The sequence below is a fragment of the Rhodamnia argentea genome, chromosome 11 (genome assembly GCF_020921035.1).
Source record: "Rhodamnia argentea isolate NSW1041297 chromosome 11, ASM2092103v1, whole genome shotgun sequence".
Taxonomy (NCBI): Eukaryota; Viridiplantae; Streptophyta; class Magnoliopsida; order Myrtales; family Myrtaceae; genus Rhodamnia; species Rhodamnia argentea.
Genome location: NC_063160.1, coordinates 2009580 through 2028144, shown reverse-complemented (window position 1 = coordinate 2028144; position 18565 = coordinate 2009580). Strand labels below are relative to the sequence as shown.

General features: G+C 37.5%; 1 protein-coding gene and 2 pseudogenes across 1 annotated transcript; 1 reads left to right on the top strand and 2 right to left on the bottom strand.

Moving 5' to 3' along the window:
- The first annotated feature begins 2738 nt into the window (after window positions 1-2738).
- LOC125312830 lies at window positions 2739-3312 on the top strand (annotated as a pseudogene).
- Window positions 3313-4644: 1332 nt separating this feature from the next.
- On the bottom strand, window positions 4645-18029 carry LOC125312829 (annotated as a pseudogene).
- LOC125312866 (tyrosine N-monooxygenase-like) lies at window positions 5509-7384 on the bottom strand. Its single transcript, XM_048272575.1, has 2 exons — window positions 6422-7384; window positions 5509-6135 (listed from the first exon to the last, which is right to left on the bottom strand). Exons 1-2 carry the CDS (start codon window positions 7382-7384, stop codon window positions 5509-5511), a joined length of 1590 nt encoding a protein of 529 aa, XP_048128532.1.
- Window positions 18030-18565: the final 536 nt, after the last annotated feature.

Sequence of the window (18565 nt, the reverse complement as noted above, 5' to 3'; positions counted from 1 at the left end):
AAAAACACTTTTGGAGTAAAAATGAGAAACAAAAAAAAACTTGTTTCTGGGTTTTGAAACACTTTTTAGAAACAATTGAGGGCGAGCTTGTGTAAGCCACCAATGCTCACCATCGTTGGTGAGGAGTTAAAGCTGCCACCGCTAGCAGTCACAGGTTGTCGGCTGCCGTCGGCGATCGCTGCCTCCGCCGGCCGCCGCCCTTCGCCGTCGCCTCTGCCGGCCGCCGTCGGTTGCCGGCCGCCGCTACCGCCTTCGCCGGTCGCCGTCGGCCGCCGCCACCGGCGGTTGTAGATCCTTCCTTTTGATGAAAAAAGTGTTTTTTTTTGTACTTGCCAAATGCGTTTTTGGTCTCGAAAATCGTAGCCGGGAACAGAAACACAAAAAAATATTTATGTTCCAAATATGTTCCTATGAATAGAAACGTTTCCATATAGACCCTAAGGCTGCGTATGGTAACGTTTCCGTTCCCGGAATAACTTTTAGAACAGAAACATTTTTTTCTGTTTTTGTTCCCAGCAATGATTTTTGGGAACAAAAAGGTGTTTGGTAACTGTAAAAAAAATCTGTTCCCGGAATAAAAAAAGAACAAAAACACGTTTGGTAATCGCATAAAATTTCTGTTTTGGAACAAAAAAGAAGAAGAAAAGAAATGCGTTTGATAACTGCAAAAAAATTATTCCTAATTTTTTTCATTTAATTAAGGGGACTATATATATTAAAATTAAAATGTCTTTATCTTTTTAACTTACTAAATCAAATTAAATCGCATTTGTTCAATTTACTAAATCAAATTGGACCAATATATGTATAAGTAATTTATGCACGATTTATCAAATGATGATATGGACGAGATCAACTATAAAAAAAAAAAAAAAAAAGAAAGAGAAGACAAATTGAAATTAGACAACGAGAACATCAAATATGTTTTCTATAGATAGGAAAAATTACAATTATGAGTTACACGTAAATGTTCCCAAGTAGTTAAAAATATGATTACCTTTAAACGGGGACCCTAGAAAAATATTAATTGCACTTTGAGTGAAATCGGGGACTAAAATGAAAAATATTTGTGCATTTAGGTCCTTTGAGTCCAATTGTGCAATTTTTCCAAACATGAGGACTGAAATGAGATGCAAGGTATCAAAATCTCATGTCATGACTCTAAAAGTAAAAATTTTGGCTAAAATGATTTAAAATGAAATTTTTTAGTCAATTTAGGATTATGTTCGATGAAGAGGCATGTGGTCCCAAACTGAATTTTTTTAAATTTAAGAGACCAAAATGAAAAGGGAATTAAAATAAGAATATGGACTATTTTTGCACATTTTTCTGACCACAAATACTATTTTTCCTTATTTTCGGCTATTTTTATAATTAAAATAAATCTGCAAAATGTCAAATATTACAAAAAATATTTTTTATTCAAAATTGGTTGCTAAGGCCAGGCCAAAGCTTCCAAGGTTGATTTTGTAATTTTATGAATTTTTTTCATATTTTTAATTAATTTTTTAAAATAAAATGATCAAAAATCAAGTGTCAACATTATGCAAGAATAAAAGAGAAAAAAGTGTGTTCAAAAACAAAATTATTCCCAATTGTTTCTAAAAAATGTTTCAAATGTGTTTCTAAAAAGTGTTCTAGGAACAAAGAAACAAGTATTTTTTGTTTCTCGTTTACGCTCAAAAAGTGTTCCCGGAATACTTTGGGAACACTTTTTTACCATACGCGTTTCCGGAGCGTTACCATACGCACCCTAAGTATCTATCAAAGCGAAATCGAAGGCAATCTGTTGAAATATATAAATATTAAACCACGCCTTCTTCTATAAGCTTAAGCTTTTAGAGCAGTTGGCTGTGGTCCCATAAAATCTTTCATAGTATCGGAGCGGGAGGTCCCGAGTTCAAATCTTTTCGGGACCCTATTTGCCTCTCCAATGAATATTTCCACACTTAGTACTAGGCAAAAAGACCAGACTAAGCGTGAAGGAGAGTGTTGAAATATAAAAATATTAAACCTCTTTCACAATCCATCAATGGTGGATTGAATTGGCTAGAAGATGAATGATAGAGATTGAATTTGATAGCTATCATGAATTTCAAGAGATGACTTTCCTTTTGCAAAGACGCAAATCATTTAGCTCTCTTTCGTGCCATGAAGTAAGGAAGGGATAATAATTCATCAATAGTAGACGTTGCATTGGTGATTGATTATAGTCATGGACAGAAGTGGTGACGCTGGTTGGGAAGTAAGCGATAGACCTTAAGTGTCAACATTTGTGTACGTCGTTCATTTTAGTGTCAATATTTTTTTTTAGATCACTTAAGTGCTAAATTGGAGAAAAAAAAATCACTTTAGTGCTAATGGCGATAATTCCGGCGACGTCACCGGAATTGACACTTAAAAAATCATTTTTTTAAAAAAAATTTGCACTTAGGTTAATCCAAAAAACAATCACTTTAGTGCCAACAAGAAGAAATTCTGACGACCTCATCGGAGTTGGCATTTAAATAATTATTTTTCAAAAAACTTGACACTTAAGTGATCTAAAAAAAATATTGGCATCAAAGTGAGCGCCGTACACAAATATTGGCACTTGATGTGTCCTTTTGCCTACTAAAAAGTACACAAGAAGATAAACTAGGGAAATAAAATTTCACTTGAATTATATGCTTCATGCATTGTCTTTTTGTTTTTTGAATAAATTTTAAGGCTCTAAGAGCTACATCGAAAATTTATGGATGGTGTGCAAGAGCATAACTTATCCAAATCTGTATTTGCAAGAAATAATGTTCGCAACTGTTGATAATCCCTAAAATGCAGTTGAATGGGCGATGGCCGAGATGATGAACCAACCCGAAATCCTCAAGGCAGCAACGGATGAATTCGACAGGGTCGTTGGTAAAGAGAGACTGGTCCAAGAATGTGACATCCCACATCTTAATTATATCAAACTATCAAAGCAAGCATTCGAGAAGCTTTCAGCCTCCATCCAATCGCACCTTTCATCCCTCCGCACATGGCCATGTCCGATGCCGTCGTCGCCGGGTACTTCATCTCGAAGGGAAGCCACGTGCTATTGAGCCGCACTTACACTTCATTTCCTGCAGCAGGGGGCGGCGCGGCTGTGTGGCTCCTGTGCTTGGGACTGCCATGTCGGTCACGCTTCTCGCAAGGATGGTCCAAGGCTTTCATTGGAAAGCACCGCCTAATGTTACTAGCATCGACCTCGATCAGTCCTTTGAGGATATGTTTCTCGCTAATTCGCTTGTCGCTCACACCGAACCGCGTTTGCCATTACGTCTCTATCCTTGAGAGTTACTGGCTCCAACATGAAGTACATGAAAATAAAAACCGACATTTCTTGTCCTGTCATATGCTCCCGTGATTCGAGAGGAATTATGAATATTTTTATGTATTAATCGCTCCTCTGTCCCATTTGGTCATAGGATGTGAGGTTTTTAAGTTAACCGACACCGAGACAATGTGCTGGGTTATCTTACAACGGATGTGACAAGACCCGGTGGCCAGTTCATGAGTGTGAAGAAAAATTTCCCCTTTTAGCTATCTTTTGGGATAAGGAAAGCTCAAGAGCACCCAACATTGGTGCAAAATATTATCAAAAAAATCCTAAACATATTGCAATTATGTCAATTTAGTCATAAACTTTTTTTATGCTTACTCAGTCATAAACCTTTTGGAATTGTGCCAGTCATTTATCCATTTTCTAGTGAAAAAAGAAACAAGAAAAAGACGAAGTAGTTCATTTATTTCATTTGGAATTCGCCATAAAGACTTATACACAAGCCTATATATTGTCATGTTACAAGGATTTGATGCGTTCTCGATGTGAAATGAATGATATTTATGAAAAATATTTTTCTTTGTCACGAAGTTTTCAATAAATTTTGCATGCTCGAAGTGAGAAGAAGCACACAACTTGATAGGTCAAACTCAAAATCCAAACTACATTGATTAAAGTGGAAAAAAAAGGCGCACTATGTGTTTGTGGATCGCTATGTGGGATTTTCAACTTTTGAAATTTTCTACATGTGCACGTTTGCAAGTCGGGCGCGCTACGTGTTTGTGGCCTCTTGATCTCCTAGATCTGTCACGCCCGATTTTCACTTTGAAAACCTCGCTATCGAAGTCGAAACATGTCACTGAACTACCACCAGCAATTTGTGTGGCCTGAAAATCCGACTTGGCAATATTGTAGTACAGACTGTTCGACATGACTCGTCGGCAAAGTGAAGTCAGCAAAATTAATGCGTAACAACTTCGTTTGGCCATCTATTTGCGTCAAATCTCTAAATCTAATTCCTCGAATTGGGACAAATTAACTTTTGAATATTTAGCGCGATAGATAAATGAAGAAGTGGACGACAATCGCTTTGCTCTTGATTTCTTCTTTTCCTCTTCGATTTTTCACCTGTTCGTTTTGGGGAAACGAATTTCAATGTTGTTGCAACCCTGGCTTTTCGGAGCCAATTTGACGTCGTGAACTGTCTTCGACCCTTACGAAAACAGGACCACACACCAGTGAAATCATTGTCGCTGCCCCACATCACCTCTCCCTTTTTTTTTAGGCGGGAACAACCTCATTTCATTTCAAGTAGATAATGTGGAAGGACAACCCAAATGGACTCAGAAAAAAGAACATCGAATTTGACAGCCGTGCTCGGAAATCAAATCCCCAATGTGCTGTCCTAATACCGCCCCGTCTTCATACGCCGGACATCCACCCTTGCCCAAGTCGAGGATCATCGGGTGCAAAGCATCTCTGGCCACTGTGATTCCATCAGGTTGTATTTCCAAATAAGATCGTGTCACCACCATTCGGAAACATCAATGGGGCACAAGAGAGCGCCAAACGCGATGTAGTCAAATTATATATGAGTGGAAAATCCTTAGCCAAGTTTTCTCTCACTTCCCTTTGTATCATTTTGGGCGAACTCCCATTCTATTGGATTGAGAAGTTCGAGTCACAGAAGGTTTACTAAGCAATTATCTAAGGACTATCATAGTCCACTGAAAGTTCAAAATAAAAAAGAGATTCATTGGAAACTATATTTTTCCCACTAAACACGACTTCTTTTCTATGTAATCCAATTGGTAACAAGATCAATATCTGGACGACCGGCGAGGTCTGCCCAAGAAGCCAATGCTTTTAGGCGTGAAAGTGAAAAGATCTTTGGTACCTTTACGAGGAAACTTATATAAAATTCCTTAATTTTATTAATAGGAATGTTAAATTTACTGTGAAAGTGCAATCGAATTCAATCTTAAAATAGTGCATGGCATTTTATGAAAATTCTCCACAAGTAATGATACAGCAGCAAGAGGGGCGTTACATATGAAAACAAACTAGATAAAGACAGACAGCAGGGAACGGTTTTTGAAGGGATAATGCTGCCATCTCGCCGTCGGCGGAGACAACCAGTGACCCTTGCGACTCCTTGTCCATAACAGGCTAAGCAACGTCAACTTTCACTTTCTTGCAAGTAACTCTCACGGATAGAGATATAATGGCAAACGCGGTTCGGCATGAGCAATGACCGGATCAACGGGAAACATATCTTCGATGGACTCATCAAGGTTGATGCTCGTGACATCACGGGGTGCTTTCCAGTTAAACCCTTGAACCATCCTAGCGAGAAGCATGACTGTCATCGCAGTCCCAAACAACGGAGCCACGCAGCTGCGCCGTCCGGTGCTGAAGGAAATGAAGCGTAAGTCTGGCTCTGTGAGCTGAACTTCAGTGCACTCACTAGTCAAGTGCCGCTCCGGCCGAAACTCGAGTGGGTTGTTCCAGACCTTAGGGTTTCGCCCGAGACCAGGACGACTCAACAGCACATGACTTCCCTTTGGGATAAAGTAGCCGGCAACGACAGCATCGGACATGGCCATGTGCGTAGGGACGAAAGGTCTGATTGGATGGAGCCTGAAGGCTTCTCGAGCGCACGCTTTGATGTAATTAAGATGTGGGATGTCACATTCTTGGACCAGTCTCTCTTTACCAACGACCCTGTCTAATTCATCCATTGCTGTCTTCAGCATTTCGGGTTGGTTTATCATCTCGGCCAAGGCCCATTCAACTGCGTTTGCGGGATTGTCAATACTTGCGAACATTATTTCCTGCAAATATAGGTTTTGCCAGGTTATGTTCTTGAACTTCATCCATAAATTTCCTATGTATCTTTTAGACCATCAATATTTTATTTACAATAATAAAGACAATGAATAGAGGATGGTAATATCTGGTAGGCTCTTCACTCTTGAGAGAGAGACAAGGTAAATTGAGTTTATGTTCATGTAAAAATTACATTTTGACGACGTACCAATGTATATATACTTATATAATATAGATATCTATTTGAAATACAAAGAATATGAAGCTAGCGTGTACATGTTTGCATCTTACCGTCACTTGTGCTTTGATTTCTTCTAGTGTAAGTAGTGGCTTTCCCTCGGAATCTTTGAGCGTAATCAGAACATCAAGCAAATCATGAGGCTCATCGCTGGTAGGTTCCTCGTTCGAATGGCCGAACCTCCTCCATTTTCCGATCCTCGAGTCAATTATGGGGTCATGATATTTTTTCACAGTGCTGATAGCCTCTTTAACTAACCTTTCATGACCATCTAAATCAAGCCCTACCAACCAAGGAAAATAATCAGATATGCAAAATGCGAATAAATACTTAAGTATAGTATAAACCGCCTCAACGTGCTCTTCCTCAGCAACGGTCGGTCCGCCGTCTGCCCTTTCCTCTCCGAACCATCTTTTACTAAACATTATTTGTCGCGTCACATTTGCAGTGTATTGTCTGGTGGCGGTCCTCACATTTACAGTTTGGCTCAAGCTTTTGCTTCGATTGTAGATGTACTTAACCAGATTGTCCGCTTCTTCGGTTCTTCTATCCTTGAGCCAACGACGTCTTGCAGGCGAAATTATTTCTGAAACTAGAACTCTCCTCATTTTCTTCCATTGAGTGCCATAAGGAGTTAGAATTGCTGTGAGATATCCGCCACTGCACGTTCGTGATGCCATCGAAGGAGGCCTAGATGAAAATTTGGCATCGTGCTTCGTGAGGAATTCTCGGGCGATTTCAGGGCACGTCACGGGAATGACGTGAACATTGCCCAGCCGGATACATGCAATGTTGGTGTCCATCTCCTTCATCAGGCGATGTATCCACCGGAAAGTTGGCTTTTGCCGCAGCATTTCGGGTACACAGCCAATGATGGGCCACGGGGAAGGACCGGGGGGAAGTTGGGGCACTGATTTTCCATTTTCGAGGATACACCTGAACGTTAATTTCGTCTTGTGTACAAGGAAATGGATCAGAACTATAAAGAGTAGGGCCACAGAAATGGTGGAGATCATTTTGTTGCTTTGGATGGCTTAGGAGAAGCTTGGCTTAAAGGGATCTAAGCTTTTTCTTGTTGCTTCTTTGAGGGAGAGACACCTATAAATATGCAAGCCAAGGTGCTCGCCACACGGCAGATTTGAATCCACTTGCAATTTAGAATGAGGAAATTGTCATTGACTTACTTGAGTCTATGTTAATTATTTCTTTTTGGATAGGTCTCTCATGGTCTTGGTCATTTTTTACTGTCCAAGTGTAAGAGGTAAGTAGCTTACAGACAAGCCTCTGAAAAATTCCCCGTTTAATCCAGAAAATAACCCGCCAGGTTTTTGGACGAGATCATGAAATGTGTAATGTTAACTGGATCGAGATTCGAAATACCTTTATCCAAACGTGATTCAGATTGGATTGACCCTTGTCTACCCTACTTTTTTCCCCGGAAAAGGGTAATCCTTTTAGACTCTATTTGTTTCGCAAAAAAATTTGGCATTTTCAAAAAATATTTTCTAGCAAGTCATTTTCTGGCGTTTGATTAAAATCTAAAAATGTACTAGAAAACACTTTATGTTGTTTGATATGGAAAATCTGATTGGATTTTCTTCCATACACTCATTTTAATTATTTTTTAATTTTTATTTTATCTCTTCTTCTTTTTTCCTTTTTTAAAAAATCAAAATTTTATTTATTTTTTACTTTTTGTTATTTACGTTTTCTTTTCTTTTACCCATCCCCACCTTCTGTCGGTCGCCGACCGTGACGACGGTCGGCAACTCGCCGCAGAAAGCTTGAGCCTTGCCACAAGCCGGCGAGGATCGAGCTTTTGCCGGCGAGGCCAACAAAGCCTAGCCTCGCTTGAGGCCGGTGACGCCTCGCCTCACTCCCCTTAGGCTGATCGCCCGCCGTGACTATGGGCGGCAACCGGCCAAAGAAGAAAGGAATAGAAGAAAAGAGAAAAATAAAAAATAAAACGAGAAAAATTTAAAATTTAAAATTAAAATGACCAATTTTAAAAAAATAAATAAAAATGAAAAGAAAGTAAAAAAAATTAAAGATAAAGAAAATGTGAAAGAGATGAGGAAAATGTTTTCCTCTTCTATTTTCGCCACTTTTGATGGAGTCTTTTCTACGGGTGAAAAATATTTTCCTTGATTTAGCTTATTTTCCGTGTACCAAATGCTGGAAAATGCGAAAAATATTTTATTGATAGATATTTTTCGCCAAATAAATGGAGCCTTTAGTATGCATATATCCTCACAAAGAACAATAGAAAGTTTACGTATCGATCACAAATCTACGAATTTTCTAAATTATCACGAAATTAGTTCGCTCAACACATTATTATCACAAATAAAAATCAGTCAGAGAACTTTTACATTCCCCAATCCTCATTATTAAATAAATTTCAAAAATAAAAAAAATGGTATGAAATCACGTTTGGAGCTGATCTAGTCCATTCAAAGTAAAAGTAGATCGGAGACTTGATATCGATCCTACACCCAACAGGGTATCCTATAAGCATCTCAACAATATCTAGACTGTTAATGCGTACCTAATGCATCAACTTCTTTTCAAATTTTTTATTTCCTTTTTCTTTTTTTTTTCCTTTCATTCTTTTTTTCTTATGCCTCATCTTCCTCTAGCCTGTTGACCAACGACTGGCCAGAGGTGAGGGCCAGTGAGGCTGACAACATTTAGGTTTCGTCCTGCTTGTGATGCTACTTGTGCGCAATGCTAAACCTTTTACAAAGTAAAGAGGCCCAGAGAAAAAATCTTCCCACAATTTGTTAAAAAAAAAAAAAAAAGGACTAAAGTAACTGAATCTATATCAAACTAAGTGATTTCGCTGCCATCTTAACAAGAGAAAGTCGTATGCTTAACCTACATTTTCCATTGTTGTGGATACTCCAGAACTTTAATTTCATTATGTGCATAAGGAAAAGGATCAGAACTATGAAGAGTAGGGCCATAGAATTGACGGAGATCATTTTGTTTGCTTTGGATAGTTTCAGAAAAGCTAGGGTTCAGAGGATCAATGCATTTTCTTATTTCTTATTGGAGATATTGTGACCAATAAATCTGCAAGTCAAGGTGCTCGTCATATAGCCGAGGATTTAGATCTTCTTATCAATTTATCTTTTTTTGTTCCAAATCTTTTTATCAATTAAGAAGAAGGAGGAGGAGGAGGAGGAAGTTAAATTGATCTTCTCATCAATTTAATATTGATCAGAAGAAGAAGTAAGTTAAATTGATCTTCTTATCAATTTAATATTGACCAAAAGTATCGATATTCACTGAAGTCTATGTTAATTATTTCTTTTTGAGCAGGCCTCTCATGGTCTTGGTCATTGTTTGGTCTCTAGATTAATAGGTAAGGTTTCTGCTAGGAAACCTCGTTCCAGAAAGACTTGTCCGGTTTGTGTACCTTGTTTACATGCATCAACTTGTGAGAGGTGATTGAGACACCGATGAAAGCACTCTACATGATAGAGGATCCTCACCCAATTATGAATAACTAAGTTTTAGGTTCCGTTTGTTTCGCGAAAAATGAATTATTTGGAAAATGTTTCCAAAATTTGTTCTCTTATATTGCTTGACATAATTAGCTAGTGTAAAATGTTTCCATATCGTCAGAAATTTATATTTAAATATTTTCATGAAGGATGAAAATATCTTTTGTTTGTTCATTTTTGCAAGAGACATAAGCGGCCATTTTCAGAAAAATATTATTTTCAAATTATGTTTTTTTTACATGAAACAAATGGAGCCTAATTGTCTGAGGCACAAATGCATTTGTACCTAAAGCCAAAACCTTACATCGACCAATGGATTGAGCTAAAGAGGAATTGAGCCATGGAAATGAGCCGTACGCTCGGTGGCAATAAGCCAACCGCATTAGAAGTTTGGTCGTTGAGCATATTAAACTTGCTAGAAATATCATTTAGTAGCTAGGGATATTATTCGATACAATGCTATTTTCTAGAATCTGCTTTGTATCTTCTATGATTTCATAAACCTCAGAAGATCATTCTGTTTTAATTGTGCAATGAACCTCATTATAGCCTTCGTTTACTCGGTGCTTTTGGAGCACAATATGTTGGATATTCCAAAGCATATCGTAAAGCCATTGTGGCCTTTAGCGAATTAAGGATAGGATATTCTTGAACCGTGACTAACATGTTTTGTAATTAATTAATGGACTTTACTAAGACAACAGTTTTTGGGTGATTGTGAAAATAACCGCATGGGGTGAGTTATAAATTCTTAAAAAAGTAGATCCCATAATAATATTTAATTACTCGCGATTTATTTTTTATAGCTCAAAATAGACTGTTAGTGTTACAGTCATTCAAATGTTGTTATATAATCAATTCTCTAAATTGATATTGATGATGAAATTGCTTTTCCCTCAAATATTGCTTGAACCAATGACATGACCGTAGTCACCCCTAGAGGGGGCCATTTGGGCCCGTGGGCCCGGAACCGGCCCGGAACCGCCCCGTTGACCGGGCCCACGGTTCCGGAAACGTGGGAACCGGCCAAAAAAAAAAAAAAAAGGTGGGCCCCGGGGCCCGGGCCCCCCTCCCTCCCCCCCTTTGGGCCGTTGCCAACGTGCAACGGCCAAATTGGCCGTTGCTTTCCATTTTTTTTTTAAAAAAAATAAAAATAAAAATGATTCTTGCCTATAAATGCATATGCTTCTCCTTTCATTTTTGTCACAAATTCTCTGAACAATCTCTCGAATTCTCTCTGAAATCCTCTCAAATCGCTCAAATTCTCCCAATTCTCTCAATCCCGACTCAATTCTCTCAATCGGATTTCCGATCAATTCTCTTAAAAATGGCAAGTGGAAGCAGAAATGCTGACAAGGGCAAGATGGCTATGGGAGATTCCGAGTATCCCATTCATGAATACGATCCTCGTGAGTATGCAAGTTGGGAATACGACGACGATAATATCAACTATGTCCCGATTCCGAACGTCGAGCACATCCCAACACAAGAAAGTCTTCATCCTCCCACTGGTGTCGAAGAAACGTCAACGGCAAATGAGCCGGAACGGAAGGGCCGAGATAATACATCCGACTTGTGGCTACACTTCGACAAGGTACGTGATGAAGTCGAAGGTAAGTATAATGTAAAATGTAAATATTGTTCGCAAACATATAAATTCACGAAAGGAGACGGCTACGGAACATTCCGTCGGCATTTGACGAAAAACATCCAACGCAAGCGGGGATCGACAATACGCAACAACAAATTTCCGGGTACGCCACTTCTAAGCCTCATCCTTTATTTCGTTTCACTGAAGCACTTTATAAACAAACATTAGGTGAATATGTTGCCCTTGATCATGCTCCGTTTAATACTGGTGAAAATTTTAATATGAAATATTTGATAAATACTGCGTTGGTTCCGCAAGTGCCAACTATTCCAAAAAATACTCTTAAACGCGAAGTTTTTCATCTTTATAAAAAAGGAAAAAAATCTTTAGGAAAATTTTTTGCGGAATTCAATGGACGTGTGCATATAGGTAGCGATATTTGGAGTGATCCTTGGCAAATTCATTCTTATATGGGTGTCACGTGTCATTGGATAGATGACAATTGGATGATTCAAAAAGACTTATTGCATTCCGAGTTTTTGATGAAAGCCATTCGGCTCATAATATTTATAGAATAATTAGGCAAGTTTTAGAAGAATATAATTTAATAAATAAAGTATTTTCAATTGGTTTTGATAATGCCGCCGCAAATACCGCTTCTATTCCCGAATTAGAAAATATTTGCAAACCCACTTTTGGCGGACAATTTTTTCACATTAGATGTGCTTGTCATGTTTTAAATTTATGTGTACAAAATGGTTTACGAACTCTTGACACTTCTCTTGCCCCAATAAAAAGTGCAATTAAATTTTTATGGAGTCGTCCCCAATGTATGAAATCATGGGGAAAATTTTGTAAACAAAATGGGAGAAGGCCAAGAAGATTTCCAAAAGATATTCCGACTCGTTGGAATTCTACGTACGAGTTGCTTCGGCAAACTTTTTGAATATAAAGATTTATTATGTATGTTTATTTCACAAAATATTCCCGAAATTACTTTACTTCCTCAACATTGGGACGTTTGCAAGAAAATTTTAGATATTTTGAAAATTTTTAATGATGCTACTAAGACTTTATCTGGTATTTATTATCCTACAACGCATTTATTTTTAATAGAGTGTGTTAATATTAGTAGTGTTTTTAGTGAATATGAAAAAGATACCGAATTAGGTCAAACTATTTTAGTAATGCGAGAAAAATGGTTGCATTATTATTTGCAAATTCCTCTTGTCTATTTAGTTGGTATTGTTTTTGATCCACGTATTAAATTAGACGGTTTACAAGATTATTTGAATGTGTATTATCATGATTGTTTACATTTGGATGATTCAATAGATATTTCAAATATATTAGGACATGTTAAAGAATCTATAGTAGCATTATATGGAGAATTTTGTAGTAGATATGGTTTAAGTGATTCCGGATCTTTACCATCTACCGCCTCACGTAGCGAAGGTGGTAGTTCACTTAGTAGAGGGTATAATATGCTTAAGAGTAGGCAAAAAAAACAAAAAGGGGCAACAGGTAATATTTCTGAATTAGAAAAATATTTAACCACTCAATTTGAGTTTCGTGATGCAGAACATAGTACAGATTTCGAAATCCTGAACTGGTGGAAGAGTCACTAAATCGAGTATCCAGTTCTCGCCCTCATCGCTCGTCAAATATTAGCAACCCCTTCTTCAACGGTTGCAGTTGAACAAGCATTTAGTTCTGGAGGATTAATTTTGGACTCTCGCCGTTCAAGATTAAGCCCGAACTCTGTGGAAGCTCAAGCTTGTGTCGGCGATTGGACGAGGGCGAAATATCGACACCAAGAGTTAGATCGTGAACACGAATTTTTTAGCCATGATGTTGGAGATACCACCGCCACGGGTACCACAACGGGTAGCGACGATTGACGATGAGGTAAGTTGGAGTTCTCAAAGGTAAAAAGAACTACATGGGCTTTGATTCTTCTATCTCCAAGAAGATATGTAGGCCGCTTAATGATAATTCATTAAGTTCAAGCCCATTCCTTTTTTTTTTTCCCATATTTTATTACAATGTACAATTTAATTGTATTTTATAATTTATAATTTATTATATTTATTATATTATTTATTATTTTAAAAATTATTATTAAAAATGAATCGGAATGAACCGGCGGTTCCGAAGCGGAACCGGAACCGGCCCGGGAACCGGCTCGGAACCAGAACCGGCGGTTCCACCGAACCGGCCTCCCCTAGTCACCCCCATCAAGTTTATATTAATTATCAGACAAGTGGATGTTCCAAGCGGACAAGTGACACGAAACATCCGTTCGGATTCGTGTGAAAAGACTAATCATACAAACAAAGATTCTCGAGGAGCTTTTTTAGCCGTGGGGACTTCAGACATTTTTGAAGTTCGGGACTTTGGCAATCGAATTATTAAGGGCGTGAATGATAATCATTCTATTCTCAAGAGCTTTCCACAATTGGACACTAGCATTGGAATTCACTAGAATTATCCGTTCCTCCTCTCACAACATTTTGGCTCCATCTCGCTTGTGGTAGTGCTACTTTTGCGCAACGCTGTCCATTTTGCTTATCCCTTCGGTATTGATGTTGAGATATAAGTGCGAGTTGTGTTAGAGAAGTCTTACATTGAAAAATTGATGTGGTATGAAGTAGTTAATATATTTTAGTTGATCCATAACTTACTGGCTTAAGTTTTTAAATGAAGATGAGTGCAACTAGATATGTTGACGAGCTCGCTATTGGCGATTTTCCCGGGCGAAGATATTGGACTCATACTAAGTATTCCCAACAATTAATTGAACCATTTATAAAACTTTAATTACTGACTATAAAAAAAACAACCACTGTGATTTCAGTGATAGAGATAATCATATAAGTAACCTTCTCCATAGGAAAAGGAAAGAAGTTTACATAGATATTATGTTTTGATTTCAAAGATGGATTTTCACGTCATGTAAAGAAGTTTGTACCATTCTTTGATAACCTTTAGGAGCAAGGTCATGCAGAGACGCTCGACACATATTGGATGAGAAAATTATTTAAAAAGTCATAAACTTATTATATTTTTGCCAATTCAATCTTAACTTTTTAATTTTGCCAATTGAGTCTTAAAATTTTTTATTTTTTGCAAATTTAGTCTATTCGGCCAATTTTGATCAAAGATTACTAACGTGAGCGCCAACGTTGATGTGGACAATTTTTAACAATTTTTTAATTTTTTTTTTGAATTTTCTATTTGCTTTATTAGATAATCGTTAGTACGAGTTGCTTCCAGCTTCAATGACGAGCATGTGGCGCAAGTCTAATCGCTAATTATGATGACGTAAATGGATGATGACAATGGATTAGGACAGGTAGCGTGTGCATGTTGGAGAGGTGAATATCATCACAACGCAAGAAAAGTATCGTTAGTGGGACTTGTAGCCAATCAAGCTAGAAGCCTAGTATTCTCGATTTGTAATATAGAGACAGGTCGACCAATAATTTAGGAGCACGTGCTTGCGAGTATGGCATTTTTGCAGGATATTCGGTTGGGTGTATGTGCCAAATTGCATGCATATTATGGGTTTTTTTCCAATTTAATTTTTTTTAAAAAAATATTTACAAAAATATTTTTTAAAAATAAATATTTACGGATTTGGGCCTCGCTCGGCAGCCCAACTGTCGAGCGAGGCCCGCTCGGCAGCCCAACCGCCGAGCGACTGGCATGGTGGACCAGGCATGGCTGCTCGGCGGCCCAACCGCCGAGCGACCCACTTGCTCGGCGGTTGGGCTGCCGAGCAAGCCCATCTCTTTTTTTTTTTTTAATTTCATTTTTTAAGTGTTTTAATTATTTATATTTATAATATTTTCATATTTTTTAACATGTTTATATTTATTTTATTTATAGTTTTTTTTGCGAAGCTTATCTTTATAACATAATTAGTAATAATTAATACAAAAAATCATTAAGATCTATAATTCATAAATAATGTTGTAATTATGTAATTAATTGAAAATATTCACATAAGGAAAATCCTCAATACCAAACGAAAAGAAACCCTAGCTGCAGTATAAAAAATAGAGCCCAAAAAAATATTTTTTGGGGGCGTTGCCCCCGAACCCCCACGCAGATCTATTCGCACCGCAAAGGAGATTTATTCACTTGCTCCAAGTTGGGCCTATCGGCCCAACTCTCCGCGTCGTGAACTAAATCTCAATTTTTCCCTCCACTTTTGGGCCGCACAAAAATATATCGGGTCGGGTCATAAACCAGACCGGGTACATAAAATTCAAGACATATTTAACAATATATGAAATTAATTGAAAATATTCATATAAATAATGTTGTAATTATGCAATTCTGTCGGCTAAAAAGAGTGAAAGAGGAGGAAAGAGGGAAATGAGGGTTCATTTAATATTGAGAAGTAACATCGAAGGGAAAAAAATGCAAAATTGACAAGGAAAACGGCTATTTTCCCACACAAAAAGAAAAGCCCGGCTTTTTTCCCAAAAAACGCCGTTTTCCTTGTTAATTTTGCATTTTTTCCCTTCGGTGTTACTTCTCGATATTAAATGAACCTTCCTTTCCCTCTTTCCTTCTCTTTCAATCTTTTTAGCCGACCGAATTGCATAATTACAACATCATTTATATGAATATTTTCAATTAATTTTTATATATTGTTAAATATGTCTTGAATTTTATGTACCCGGTCCGGTTTATGACCCGACCCGATATATTTTTGTGCGGCCCAAAAAGTGGAGGAAAAATTGAGATTTAGTTCGCAACGCGGAGAGTTGGGCCGATAGGCCCAACTTGGAGCAAGTGAATAAATCTTTTTTGCGGTGCGAATAGATCTGTGTGGGGGTACGGGGGCAACGCTCCCGAATTTTTTTTTTTTGGGCTCTATTTTTTATACTACGGCTAGGATTGCTTTTCGTTTGGTATTGATGATTTTCTTTATGTGAATATTTTCAATTAGTTACATAATTACAACATTATTTATGAATTATAGATCTTAATGATTTTTTGTATTAATTATTACTAATTATGTTATAAAGATAAGCTTCGCAAAAAAAAACTATAAATAAAATAAATATAAACATGTTAAAAAATATGAAAATATTATAAATATAAATAATTAAAACACTTAAAAAATGAATTTTTTTAAAAAAAAAAGCAGATGGGCTCTCGCTCTGCAGCCCAACCGCCGAGCGAGGCCCAAATCCGTAAATATTTATTTTTAAAAAATATTTTTGTAAATATTTTTTTTTTAAATTAAATTGGAAAAAAACCCAAATGTAGATGTGACGACGACAGAAAAAATTATGAGATAAAGGTTAAGTTGTTACTAGGCAAGCCTATTTAAATAGCAGACGAAAGGGGAACTAATAGCTTTTGGAGGGGCTTTGCAAAGAAAGAATCAGTAAATCTCCTTATCGTTGAGAGGAACAAAACCAGCCCTCTTCGAGACATTCACAGCTCGCGAATCGCAAACCGCTCCGAATCAACTGGTAAGACGAGCCCTAACTAGCGTGCAATCCTAGAATGCACCCCGTCACATCCGATCACAACCTACAAAGCCTCAATTTACTACAAGATCCTCACTGAAAATCAGAAAGAGATCGTAAGTGTGAGAAGTTATGGTACCTTAGACTTGATGATAGTTCCATCTTCAAGCACAAGGATGCAAATCGATGAGCCTTGTTCCACTTGGGTTTCAATGGAGGTGATCTTTGAAGAGAAACGGATGGTATTCAGCGGCAATTCCGCCGCCAAGACATGTAATAAGACTTTACGGTTGACCGTTCTTTGTTCATCTCCACTCCTAAGAAATATTAAAAAGGTGTTAATTTTCCAAATGTTCACATTACACAAGTGGACTTCAAGCTTTGTTTGTTTCGCGTAAAATGATAATTCTAAAAATAATCGCTTGTATCGCTTGGCATAATTAGTTAATGAAAAATGTTTCACTACCGACAACAATTTATATCTAAATATTTCGTGGACCATGGAAATAATTTTCGTTCGTTCATTTTTCACTTTGTAAGTGACATAAGAGATCATGTTTAAATGGATGTTTTCAAAATCATTCATTTTTCGCGAAACAAACGGAGCTTGAATTCTTTCATTGAACTACAGTGATGTCATTATTTGCCTTGTATGCTTTAAAATGAAACATTATTTACCATTGTCTTTTTATAATGGTAAAACTAGACAAATGGAAAATAGACGATGCATTGATCCAAATGAAGAAATTTGTGAGCTGCAATACCCTTTGCTTGCACCATTGCTCACTTCCTGGATGGCTTTGGTCTTCACATCGGTCACGTAACCCCTAATGCATGATTGAACAATTAATTACTAGAAATTTAATCGAACTACAATTAATGTTGCGTATCAGTGTCGGTGTTATATTGATCACAAGACATGATACAGAGTTGTCTTACGGCGGAGGGGAGGTCTTCAAGTACTGTTGCGATCCTCCTTATGTGAACCTTGAGAGAGTTTAATGGATTGCCAAACGGGCGCAAACAATCCACCTTGGCGTTTGTACTTATCACGGGCCCTCTCAATCATCTATTAATTGCAACTTGGCGTTCTCATAAATTATCGTAATATTCCCTAGTCAAAAAGTCGATCAAAACTCACAAAAGAAAACAAAAAGGAAGAAAAGGGAAAAAAGAAATGTTATAAAAGGAAAGCTCCCAGGAAAAGAGAAGGAAAGAAAAGAAAGAGAACAGAATGAAGTGGGAAAGAAGAAAGAAAAAGGGAAGGAGCACATGTCACAAGGAGCCTCACCAAACTAATTTTCCTTCAATTCGCAGTGCCCGTTAAGAATATAAACCCTCTACTCGTATAATCAGAATCGTTTACAAAACTAGGGCTCAAATTTGGAATTAAATGAAATTTGAATTGTGAGGCATTAAGCTGATAAATTATGAGGGAATGGTAGTTTAAGGTGTTGTGGAGCTATAGAATTCTACAGAACTCGATTTGGAGCTGTTTGTCCGAAATGAATTTTCGAAGTCAAGTGTGCATGATGAACATTACATGACCAGTCCCTTTGGGGCCAAATTTCGTCGGCTACCAACTATATTTTGGGTCACAAGCTA

Bases quoted from the DNA above. Each gene is read 5' to 3' on its own strand.
- LOC125312866 (XM_048272575.1), bottom strand. From the start codon at position 7,384: ATGATCTCCACCATTTCTGTGGCCCTACTCTTTATAGTTCTGATCCAT. The intron at 6,136-6,421 runs GTAAGATGCAAA...CTATATTTGCAG, and splicing joins AAATCAAAGCACAAGTGACG to GAAATAATGTTCGCAAGTAT.